General features: G+C 45.0%; 1 protein-coding gene across 3 annotated transcripts in view; it reads right to left on the minus strand.

Annotated features, from left to right (window-relative positions):
* Positions 1–12,486, minus strand: part of LOC124550964 — a 61,075-nt gene that overhangs the window by 2,790 nt on the left and 45,799 nt on the right. The window contains exons 5-6 of one of the 3 annotated variants that reach the window (XM_047125782.1): positions 7,442–7,631; positions 6,799–7,235 (exon numbers count right to left, since the gene is read on the minus strand). In XM_047125782.1, the coding sequence (XP_046981738.1) occupies positions 7,192–7,235; positions 7,442–7,631 (234 nt within the window). In that variant the 3' untranslated portion in view covers positions 6,799–7,191. Of the gene's footprint in view, positions 1–6,798; positions 7,236–7,441; positions 7,632–12,486 lie in introns of those variants that run through there. The other 2 variants (XM_047125781.1, XM_047125780.1) reach the window with 2 other exon arrangements.

The following is a 12,486-nucleotide window of genomic DNA, read 5'->3' on the forward strand; positions in this document are numbered from 1 at the left end:
ATAAGAACACCGTGAATTCATTGTCCCAGGAAGAGGAAACTTTATTGACACATTCCTGGGGTCAGATACATCACATGATCACACTGACAGAACCACAGGCACATAGACACGGGCAACAGAGCATGCACAATGTCGGCACTAGTACAGTGTATATTCACCTTTCGCAGCAATGCAGGCTGCTATTCTCCCATGGAGACGATCGTAGAGATGCTGGATGTAGTCCTGTGGAACGGCTTGCCATGCCATTTCCACCTGGCGCCTCAGTTGGACCAGCGTTCGTGCTGGACGTGCAGACCGCGTGAGACGACGCTTCATCCAGTCCCAAACATGCTCAATGGGGGACAGATCCGGAGATCTTGCTGGCCAGGGTAGTTGACTTACACCTTCTAGAGCACGTTGGGTGGCACGGGATACATGCGGACGTGCATTGTCCTGTTGGAACAGCAAGTTCCCTTGCCGGTCTAGGAATGGTAGAACGATGGGTTCGGTGACGGTTTGGATGTACCGTGCACTATTCAGTGTCCCCTCGACGATCACCAGTGGTGTACGGTCAGTGTAGGAGATCGCTCCCCACACCATGATGCCGGTTGTTGGCCCTGTGTGCCTCGGTCGTATGCAGTCCTGATTGTGGCGCTCACCTGCACGGCGCCAAACACGCATACGACCATCATTGGCACCAAGGCAGAAGCGACTCTCATCGCTGAAGACGACATGTCTCCATTCGTCCCTCCATTCACGCCTGTCGCGACACCACTGGAGGCGGGCTGCACGATGTTGGGGCGTAAGCGGAAGACGGCCTAACGGTGTGCGGGACCGTAGCCCAGCTTCATGGAGGCGGTTGCGAATGGTCCTCGCCGATACCCCAGGAGCAACAGTGTCCCTAATTTGCTGGGAAGTGGCGGTGCAGTCCCCTACGGCACTGCGTAGGATCCTACGGTCTTGGCGTGCATCCGTGCGTCGCTGCGGTCCGGTCCCAGGTCGACGGGCACGTGCACCTTCCGCCGACCACTGGCGACAACATCGATGTACTGTGGAGACCTCACGCCCCACGTGTTGAGCAATTCGGCGGTACGTCCACCCGGCCTCCCGCATGCCCACTATACGCCCTCGCTCAAAGTCCGTCAACTGCACATACGGTTCACGTCCACGCTGTCGCGGCATGCTACCAGTGTTAAAGACTGCGATGGAGCTCCGTATGCCACGGCAAACTGGCTGACACTGACGGCGGCGGTGTACAAATGCTGCGCAGCTAGCGCCATTCGACGACCAACACCGCGGTTCCTGGCGTGTCCCCTGTGCCGTGCATGTGATCATTGCTTGTACAGCCCTCTCGCAGTGTCCGGAGCAAGTATGGTGGGTCTGACACACCGGTGTCAATGTGTTCTTTTTTCCATTTCCAGGAGTGTAGATAGTGTGTAGGTGTTCATAATGTTCTCGTTGGTCAGAGTAAACATGACAGAATCTTAGAAGGGCTGGGTAGGAGGCGAGAGGGAGGGAAAGAAAAGAAAGATCCCTTCTGGAAGCAATCCACCAAGCTGTGGCTATACCATTAAGAACTTCCATGAAGTTTAGAAAGTAGGACGTGAAGTACAGGCGGAAACAAAACTGGAGAGCAGGTCGTGAGTGGCGCTTGGGTAGCTAAGTCGGCAGAGCACTTGCCCGCGAGAGGAAGAGGCCTCAGGTTCGAGTCGCACTCGCGTCACACGTTAGTAATACGCAAGGAAGTTCCAGTCAGCGAACACTCAGCTGCAGAGTGTAAAGATTCTTCCTGGACTTCCAATAAGTTTGCCGAGGTAACGCTTGAAATATTGCGCTGTTTGACTCGCATGGAAACGACTATCTGTGAACGTAATATTTAGAGCTTCGTTAAGATTTCCGCGATTTGCGAACTACCTTTCATCATTCGATTTTGTTTAGACAGCCATTCGGCCTCCGCTCCGTGGTTTGGCTCCTCGAAAATAGACCGCGCTGGAGCGGGTCTGTTTTCAGCACTCCTGCTGATCCGCGAAGAGCTTATGAAAGTAACGTGGCGTATCGACGAAAGAAATACGGGATATCGCGGCACGCTGGGTGCTCCTTAAATAAGTCGGAGGTTTTTGGCCTTAGCAGCCACACTCGTACCTGGAACTGCCAGAGCGCAGCGCAGCAATATTCAGACGATTCGTGAATGCGCGAGTGGACATTGGTATGAAAGGAGAACGGACCCTGGGGCCAGTAATGCTCATGTGCAGTCGCAACTTGTTACTAGCCACGAACTCTAGAGACCTACATGACGCCATAATTGTTGTTGTTGTGACCTTCAGTTCTGAGACTGCAGCTCTTCATGCTACTGTATTCTGTGCAAGCTTCTTCATCTCCCAGTACCTACTGCAACGTACATCCTTCTCAATCTGTTTAGTGTATTCATCTCTTGGTCTCTTCCAAGTCCTTTGCTGTCTGTGACAGAATTACAACGCCATCGGCGAACCTCAAAGTTTTTATTTCTTCTCCATGGATTTTAATTCCTACTCCGAATTTTTCTTTTGTTTCCTTTACTGCTTGCTCAATATACAGATTGAATAACATCGGGGAGAAGCTACAATGCTGTCTCACTCCCTTCCTAACCACTGCTTCCCTTTCATGCCCCTCCACTCTTATAATTGCCATCTGGTTTCTGTACAAATTGTAAATAGCCTTTCGCTCCCTGTATTTTACCCCTGCCACCTTTAGAATTTGAAAGAGAGTATTCCAGTCAACATTGTCAAAAGCTTCCTCTAAGTCTACAAATGCTAGAAACGTAGGTTTGCCTTTCCTTAATCTTTCTTTTAAGATAATTCGTAAGGTCAGTATTGCCTCACGTGTTTCAATATTTCTACGGAATCTAAACTTATCTTCTCAGAGGTCGGCTTCTACCAGTTTTTCCATTCGTCTGTAAAGAATTTGCGTTAGTATTTTGCAGCCGTGACTTATTAAACTGATAGTTCGGTAATTTTCATAATTGTCAACATCTGCTTTCTTTGGGATTGGAATCATAATAATAATAATAATAATAATGATAATAAAGACAGTATAATATCATTTCGCGCAATCTCAGTTACGGGTATTTCACTTTTCACCAGTTCTGCATATTTTGCCCTGCGAGCGAGTAAATCCTGTTTCTTTCAATAGTTTCCCCGACGCTCAAATTACACACAATATACTCAACCAGCATTTGATAATAAGAGCTTATAACGACTTTGAAAAACTTTAAACTTAATTTCAAAACTTTTTGTCGCTTGCACGCTTAACGTCAGTGTTTAACACGTCAACTCGTTATCTACTTCATACATGGGAGTTGGATTCTTTAAAGAATCGTCGGTTTACTGGTGTATACTGTTGAATGCAAGACGCTACTACACCACTGCCCATCAAAATTGCTACAGTAAGAATTGGAAATAACGAAATTTTATTGTACGTAAACTTATGCAGTATTTATTTTCAACAATTCTTGAGGAAAAATACACTGGTGACGATTTTGCAGCTGTAGTAGATTTTAGGAAATTTACTCGCAATTCCGGGATGTTTCTAACTAGCTAAATTAGGTATGAAGATGCCTCCTGTTGGTGACACATTAAAATTTGTGCCAGACCGGGACTCGAACCCGTGGTCGCCTTAACGACTTCCTCAAATCGTGCTAGTACAGCCAATGTGGTTAAAGCAACTGCTCGCGACAGACAGGAAATTTGAGTTGGATTATGGGTATAGCACAAATTTTCATGTGTCACAAAGAAGTAATATCTGCATACCTAATGCTGATAACGTCAGGAAGATTACGCAATTGCGAAAAAAATTCATATAAGTTAAACAGTACAGTAGAGAGAGCTCATGGTCCAATTTGTGTGTAAATCAGGCAGATTATATGTTCCAGAGACATATCACGCCTCCACTTTATCTGTGATACTGAATACAGGTCGGAACAAGGAATTAAAATTTGTACCAAATACAGGATTCGTACCCAGGTGTCCTTGCGCACTAGCCAGATGAGCTAACCACTGCACCACTCTGACACTGCGACTAACACAACTGCCTGGATTAAACTGGCACATCTCCCTCTCAGCCTTGGTACAAATTTTAATTCATTGCTTCGGTCTGTATTCATTATCGTAAATCTGTATGCGAATTTTGGGATGTACAGAATGTGATATTTAGTGTCCAGAGGTGCCATCTCTCACAGCAACAGTGCTTCTAACCTGGCTAGTCAGTGAGTCTAGTGAGATTGGATGACATACAGGTACCTTATTCCATGGTTCTTCAGCTCCATATAAGAGCCCTTCAATCATAGTAGGTAATGGGAGGCGGCATACCAGTTTCTCAGCAACCCATTGTCAGATGTTGTCATTGGATGAGACACCTGAAGAATGTACTGGGCAGTGCAACAGTCTAATAACTCCTTACATTAGGGCAGACCGTAGGAAAGAAGGAGGTAATTAGAGATGGAGCACAAGCTCGCATTATTCCAAGGTGAGGAACCATCCCGGCATTAATCTGGAGTGATTGTGCCAAATCACGCAGCACCTAATTCCACAAGGGTGGAAGGAGCTCTGAACCGTCGTCCCCTCGAATGTGAGTCAGTGTGGCCTCTTGCTCGGTTTGTGTTACCATGTTAAAACGTATTGTGACAAAGACTTTGAAGATATTGCACAGACACTAGCGTCAACAGTCAAAAATGTAATGGGTGCTGTCCAGGTCACATGCTGTGGAATCAGATGTGATACGTGTTTACTCATTCGCACCCTATACCAATACACCAGGTACAGGCCAGGTATGACAGTGACAGATGCAGTCTGGAAATGGTCGTTCTACTCCACTCATGGATTCATACATTGTGATACTGTACCACAGAACTGCGACTCGTCTGAAAAGACATTTCTGTGTCCAGGGGTTTCGTTCTGCTGCTGGTGCTCCAACGTCGTCGCGCAGTACCCGTGGACACTTGTCTTGCTGCAAACGAACTCATTTCCTGAGTCGAGGTATCTGTTGTGGCTGTACGACCCTGCACGGTCGAGCGAACAATATGACTATCCTCTCATGCGCTAGTCGCGCAGGGCCGTTGAAACCCTGTATGGCGTTGAGTATGGCCTTCCAAAGCTCATTGATTCTGTATGCATATGGCAGTCATGAAATCCTGATCAAGACGAGCAGCTGTGTAGTGGAAGTATTAACTGCAGTGTCATCGAATTCTGACACATTCTGATAGACCAATTTTCTTCTTCTTAGACGAAGCGTAACATGATCAGAAACAAATAACAATTAAATGCCATCTGAAGAGGAACCCGGTGCATAATTTTATATAACGTTCAAAATGCAGTTGGAATCACACCGATTCACTTTGCATGATTGCACTAAAACGCTGTTCGTACTCATATCCAAGCTTGTGTTACATTTCATGCCAGCTGGAATTTTTATGAATGCCACCTTCATGGTGTTTACTCATCCGCACCATATGCCAAAAACACCAAGTACTGGCCAGGTATGAAAGTGACAGATGCAGTCTGGAAACAGTCGTTCTATTTCACTCCTGGATTCATACATTATGATGCTGTACCACAGAACTGCGACTCATCTGAAAAGACATTTCTGTGTCCAGCGTTTTCATTCTGCTGCTGGTGCTCCAACGTCGTCGCACAGTACCCGTGGACACTTGTCTTGCTGCAAACGAACTCATTTCCTGAGTCGAGGTATCTGTTGTGGCTGTACGACCCTGCACGGTCGAGCGAACAATATGACTATCCTCTCATGCGCTAGTCGCGCAGGGCCGTTGAAACCCTGTATGGCGTTGAGTATGGCCTTCCAAAGCTCATTGATTCTGTATGCTCATGGCAGTCGTGGAATCCTGACCAAGACGAGCAGCTGTGTAGTGGAAGTATTAACTGCAGTGTCATCGAATTCTGACGCATTCTGATAGACAAATTTTCTTCTTCTTAGACGAAGCGTAACATGATCAGAAACAAATAACAATTAAATGCCATCTGAAGAGAAACCCGGTGCATAATTTTATATAACATACAAAATGCAGTTGGAATTACACTGATTCACTTTGCATGATTGCACTAAAACGCTGTTCGTACTCATATCCAAGCTTGTGTTACATTTCATGCCAGCTGGAATTTTTATGAATGCCACCTTCATGGTGTTTACTCATCCGCACCCTATACCAAAACACCAAGTACTGGCCAGGTATGAAAGTGACAGATGCAGTCTGGAAACAGTCGTTCTATTTCACTCCCGGATTCATACATCGTGATGCTGTACCACAGAACTGCGACTCATCTGAAAAGACATTTCTGTGTCCAGCGTTTTCATTCTGCTGCTGGTGCTCCAACGTCGTCGCACAGTACCCGTGGACACTTGTCTTGGTGCAAACGAACTCATTTCCTGAGTCGAGGTATCTGTTGTGGCTGTACGACACTGCACGGTCGAGCGAACAATATGACTATCCTCTCATGCGCTAGTCGCGCAGGGCCGTTGAAACCCTGTATGGCGTTGAGTACGGCCTTCCAAAGCTCATTGATTCTGTATGCATATGGCAGTCGTGGAATCCTGATCAAGACGAGCAGCTGTGTAGTGGAAGTATTAACTGCAGCGTCATCGAATTCTGACACATTCTGATAGTCAAATTTTCTTCTTCTTAGACGAAGCGTAACATGATCATAAACAAATAACAATTAAATGCCATCTGAAGAGAAACCCGGTGCATAATTTTATATAACGTACAAAATGCAGTTGGAATTACACTGATTCACTTTGCATAATTGCACTAAAACGCTGTTCATACTCATATCCAAGTGTGTGGTACATTTTGTGCTAGTTGGAATTTTTTTTGCATGGTGTTTTAATGGCCAGTGGTGTAATAACAACCAAAGTAGTTTTGACAAGTTACATCACAGTAGTCTCAGTCAGTGTGGAACAATGTATCACTACTTTTAACAGGCAACACAACTTCCAGGAGAAGAAACTCGAATTTTGGAGACCATTTATAGCTGTTGTGCTCATATATTAAGTCCTGAAACAGTTTTGCTACACCAGTCAAATTTAGCTTTTGCAATCGTCATTTGTCTTACACAAATGGCGTCTGGAAATCAGCTGGTCAGTTTCTTCATTTAGTAAGAACCAAGGCGATTTGTGTTGAATTAAATATTCGAGGTAGACAACTTCATGCTCTGTCTTGTATTTCTACTGCTCCTTGACTGCATAAAAAGTCACTCCATGCATATTATCTGAAAATTTTTAAAAACAAGACGTAACCTCACAATCCAAGTATGTTTGAAACTGTATTGTGCTTTTACATGGGATCGGAAATTCAATGCGGAAGTGGACATTTGGAAGCTGGAATTACAGGAACACCTGGGAACAGTATAGATACATTGGTTTGGCGATTCTGGTTTTGGGAGCCCTGTATTGACATAGTATATGTAGCACTCACCGAGATACAAGATGGCGGACACAGGCAGCACGATTGCAGCGCCGCGCGTGGTGAGTGTGGCAGGCATGGCGAACTCCATGGCCGGCCGGTCTTGGAGGAGCACCACCTCCACACCCACCGCCTGCATCGCTGCCACGCCCACCACCAGCGCACCCCCAAACAGGAACACCTGCAGCACTCGCTCCAGCTCCTGGCAACACCACGCAGCTCACTGACACCATCGCACTCAGTCTCAAAGCTGTACAACACGTGCCGCGTATACGGTTACTCATAAATACCTCCATGGTTACAGAATTGGACTCTACATCTACATCCAAACTTCGCAAGCCATCTAAAGGTGTGTGGCGGAGGGTACCTTGAGTACCTCTATCGGTTCTCCCTTCTTTTCCAGTCTCGTATTGTTCGTGGAAAGAAGGATTGTCAGTATGCCTCTGTGTGGGCTCTAATCTCTCTGATTTTATCCTCATGGTCTCTTCGCGATATATACGTAGGAGGGAGCAATATACTGCTTTACTCTTCGGTGAAGGTATGTTCCCGAAACTTCAACAAAAGCCCGTACCGAGCTACTGAGCGTCTCTCCTGCAGAGTCTTCCACTGGAGTTTATCTATCATCTCCGTAACGTTTTCGCGATTACTAAATGATCCTGTAACGAAGCGCGCTGCTCTCCGATGGATCTTCTCTATCTCTTCTATCAACCCTATCTGGTATGGATCCCACACTGCTGAGCAGTATTCAAGCAGTGGGCGAACAAGCGTACTGTAACCTACTTCCTTTGTTTTCGGATTGCATTTCCTTAGGATTCTTCCAATGAATCTCAGTCTGGCATCTGCTTTACCGACGATTAATTTTATATGGGCATTCCATTTTAAATCACTCCTAATGCGTACTCCCAGATAATTTATGGAATTAACTGCTTCCAGTTGCTGACCTGCTATTTTGTAGCTAAATGATAAGGGATCTATCTTTCTATGTATTCGCAGCACATTACACTTGTCTACATTGAGATTCAATTGCCATTCCCTGCACCATGCGTCAATTCGCTGCAGATCCTCCCGCATTTTAGTACAATTTTCCATTGTTACAACCTCTCTATATACCACGGCATCATCCGCGAAAAGCCTCAATGAACTTTCGATGTCATCCACAAGGTCATTTATGTATATTGTGAATAGCAACGGTCCTATGACACTCCCCTGCGGCACACCTGAAATCACTCTTACTTCGGAAGACTTCTCTCTATTGAAAATGACATGCTGCGTTCTGTTATCTAGGAACTCTTCAATCCAATCACACAATTGGAATGATAGTCCATATGCTCTTACTTTGTTCATTAAACGACTGTGGGGAACTGTATCGAACGCCTTGCGGTAGTCAAGAAACACGGCATCTACCTGTGAACCCGTGTCTATGGCCCTCTGAGTCTCGTGGACGAATAGCGCGTGTTGGGTTTCACACGATCGTCTTTTTCGAAACCCATGCTGATTCCTACAGAGTAGATTTCTAGTCTCCAGAAAAGTCATTATACTCGAACATAATACGTGTTCCTAAATTCTACAACTGATCGACGTTAGAGATATAGGTCTATAGTTCTCCATGGTTACAGAATTGGGCTGTGTCGAAATTACAATACATGCTGAAAATACTCAAACATCAGTGGTTCGAGAATCTCTCCTAGTTTTGTTTCGATATACACTCCTTGGTGTAGTTAACACCAGGTGCATGCATATCAGGACAAGAGAGCAAATCATTCACTCCATATTGTCACACTGAATTAGTTTATGCCTGTAGATAGGTTACCCATTGAACAGATTTCCAAAGTGGAAATGATGTGGCGCCTTCCCAGGCAATTCATGTCAGCAACTTTAATGAAATGCACGCACATATTGATGCATGCCACGTGATAAACAATGCCCATGTTGGGCACCTGTAATGTGCATTAAAAACTTGGAGAGATTCACTATCCATTGCTATCTATTTTCGATGTGTCTTGTAGTTTTTTTGTACTCAGCCTTTGAAACACAGGAAGTACTTACGAATAAACCTGTGTACCTGAGAAAATTGAAATTGTGGCATCAGCTGCAATCGAGCACTGAAATAAATTCAGTGGAGACAAGTGACAATTTTTGTCCGACCGGGAGTCGAACTCTGGTTTCCCGTTTTACTCAAGTGATCGCCTTAACAGCTTTGGCTTCCCGAGCGTGCTTCTTGTTCAAACAAAATTCCCAGTTTGTCACACACAAATTCTGTAGTGCCCCCCCCCCAAAAAAAAACATCACCCTAACTGCTCGCAGCTTCATGCTGATTCCTGCGAGAGATCGGATAAAGGTTGCATCTGCGCTGAATGCTCAGTTGCCGTCAAGGCACATACATTTTTTTCTATGTATAATGCTTTGGACATTTCCAAAAGAACAGGTACCACACAGGCAAAGAAAACCTGTGTTCAGTTGGGCATATAAGTCTAGCACTCTCCTAAAGTAATCTTGTTGTAGTAGTAGACATCAGCCCAAAAGCCGGTCTAATGAGTTTATCTGTCATGAAATACTGTCTGAGGTCTGTCAAGCCATCAGTGTCTAACATCCAATGGCAAGTTATCTGGAAGTCCTCTTACTTAACGCCATGTGTTCCTTTAGCACGAACTATGACTGTGGAACTGAATCGTATACATTTCTGACACCAGTCACCGGACTCAGGTCAAACATAAACAGAATCGCTCGCATATTAAATCACTTCACTCCTGCATTTGCCATCATATGCATATATTTGTGTCGTGGGTGCCCAGAACTGCTACAAGCTACTTGAGGTTTCCGCATGGAAGTCTGTTGGAACCCTTGCTGTTCATGTTGTGTATTAATAACGTTACACACAGTATTAGCAGTAACCTCGCAGATGATGTAGTTGTCTGTAATGAAGTACTGCCTGAAAAAAATCGGCACAAATATTCAGTGAGATTTTGATAAGATTTCAAACTTAGGCAAACTTTTGTAATTTTCTTCAAATGTTCAGAAAGGTAAAATTAACATAGTATCTTGTGAATGCAATACCAACAGGTGTAGCAGTTTGTAGGTATATAAATGGAACGATCCGTACGCTCAGTCATAGGTAGAGCAGATGGCAGACCTTGGTACCTTGGTAAGACACAAGGAAAATGCAGTCACTCTACAATGGAAGTTACTTACAAAACACTCGTGCGACCTATTTTAAAATACTGCTCTCATTTTGGGGATTCATACAAAATAGGTTGAATAGGGGATATTACAAAGAAGGGCTCCAAAAATGGTCACAACTTCGTTTCTCTCAGGAGATCATCATGGAAATGCTGAAAAAACCTGAATTGGAAGATGGTTGGAGATACACCTGCGAAAACTTCGAGTTTTAAGAACTGGTATCAAGTGAAGAAATAGAGATTTTATTCAGCCCCTTTATAACGTTCCCATAGGGCCGTGAAGGAAACATTAATTACAGTGGGCACGGCAGTACATAACCAATTAATTCTTCATGTGCTCTATTCGCGAGTGGAACGATGCAATGCTAAGTACCCTTTGCCATGCACCTCACAGTGTATGTGGACGTAGATGCAACTGTCCACGCTTGCCGGACTCGAGAAAGTCTTTGACGTATGACTACTGCACTCCAAATATGTTGGAACCCGTATAAATCTTGGTCTGCCGCTATTTTTACCAATCACACTTCCCAGCGTCAGTAAATCACATGTTCCTAGCGCCTTATTGAACAGTAAAGCATTTTGTCCTAATAAACTGTACGTAGTGTTCGTCAGACGTTCGAAATATAATGTGTACTTCCCTAATACTTCCATAAGGTTACCATAAAATAGCTTCATCGCTAGGAGTCAACCAGTGAAGGGAATCAGAGAGTCTAACCACGTCACCAGACAGAAAACTAAGCTGCTGCTAGATATCCCGATGCCTGCAAAGGTTGAGGTAGCCCCAGGAAACGATCTGCACTACCCTGTTTAGAGATCAATCAGTCCTCCTAGGACGGGTGTCTCCCATAGCAAGACCAATGTACAGATATCTGGCATCCTTCCATCTGTTCTGCGAGTATGGGATTAAACAAGATCAGGCAAATGGTGTTCATCAGAAGTTCGAAATACCAAATACTCTCCCCATAAACTTGAGTTCCATGACGTCACTATAAAACAGCTTCATCGCTAGACTCAGCAGATGGAACCTTGGGATCTAACCCTGTCACCAGATGGAATCGAGTAAGTTGCCGTGGGTATTCCTATGCCTGCAAATGAAGACCTAGCTCAGGAAACGATCTGCCCTACCCTGTCTGGAAATCACTCAGCCGCCTTAGGGGAGGCGTCCCCGTTGCAAGACCAACATATAAAAATGAGGCATCCTTCCAATTGATGGAGACATGCCCTGCAAGGGCAAAACGACAAGAGATCTGGTACATAGTATTCGTTAGGCGTTCATAAGATACACTCGCCATAAACCTGAATTCAGTAAAGTCACCATAAAATAGCTTCATCTCTAGACTCAGCTGATGGAGGTAATCTTGGGATCTAACCACATCACCAGATGGAATCAAGTAAGCCGGTGCTGGATATTCCTATGCCTGCAAGGGAACAGCTAGATTCAGGAAATGATCTGCTCTGAAAGTTTGGAGATGACTCAATCGTCTTAGGGTAAATGTCCCCTGATGCAAAAATGGGGTATCCTTCCAGCTGAGAGAGACGTGTCCCACAAGTGCAGAATAACACAAGACCTGGTACATAGTGTTCGTCAGGCGTTGAGAATATGAGGTACACTCCCTGTAAAAAGGAGCTTCATTAGGTCACTATAAACTAGCCTCTCCGCTAGACTCAAACATCAGAAGGAACCATGCAGCGTAATCGCATCACCAATGGAGGGCCGGCAGGGGTGGCTGAGCGGTTCTAGGCGCTATAGTCTGGAATCGCGCGACCGCTAAGGTCGCAGGTTCGAATCCTGCCTCGGGAATGGGTGTGTGTGATGTCCTTAGATTAGTTAGGTTTAAGTAGTTCTAAGTTCTAGGGGACTGATGACCTCAGAAGTTAAGT

This window comes from Schistocerca americana, chromosome 9 (genome assembly GCF_021461395.2).
Source record: "Schistocerca americana isolate TAMUIC-IGC-003095 chromosome 9, iqSchAmer2.1, whole genome shotgun sequence".
Classification (NCBI taxonomy): domain Eukaryota; kingdom Metazoa; phylum Arthropoda; class Insecta; order Orthoptera; family Acrididae; genus Schistocerca; species Schistocerca americana.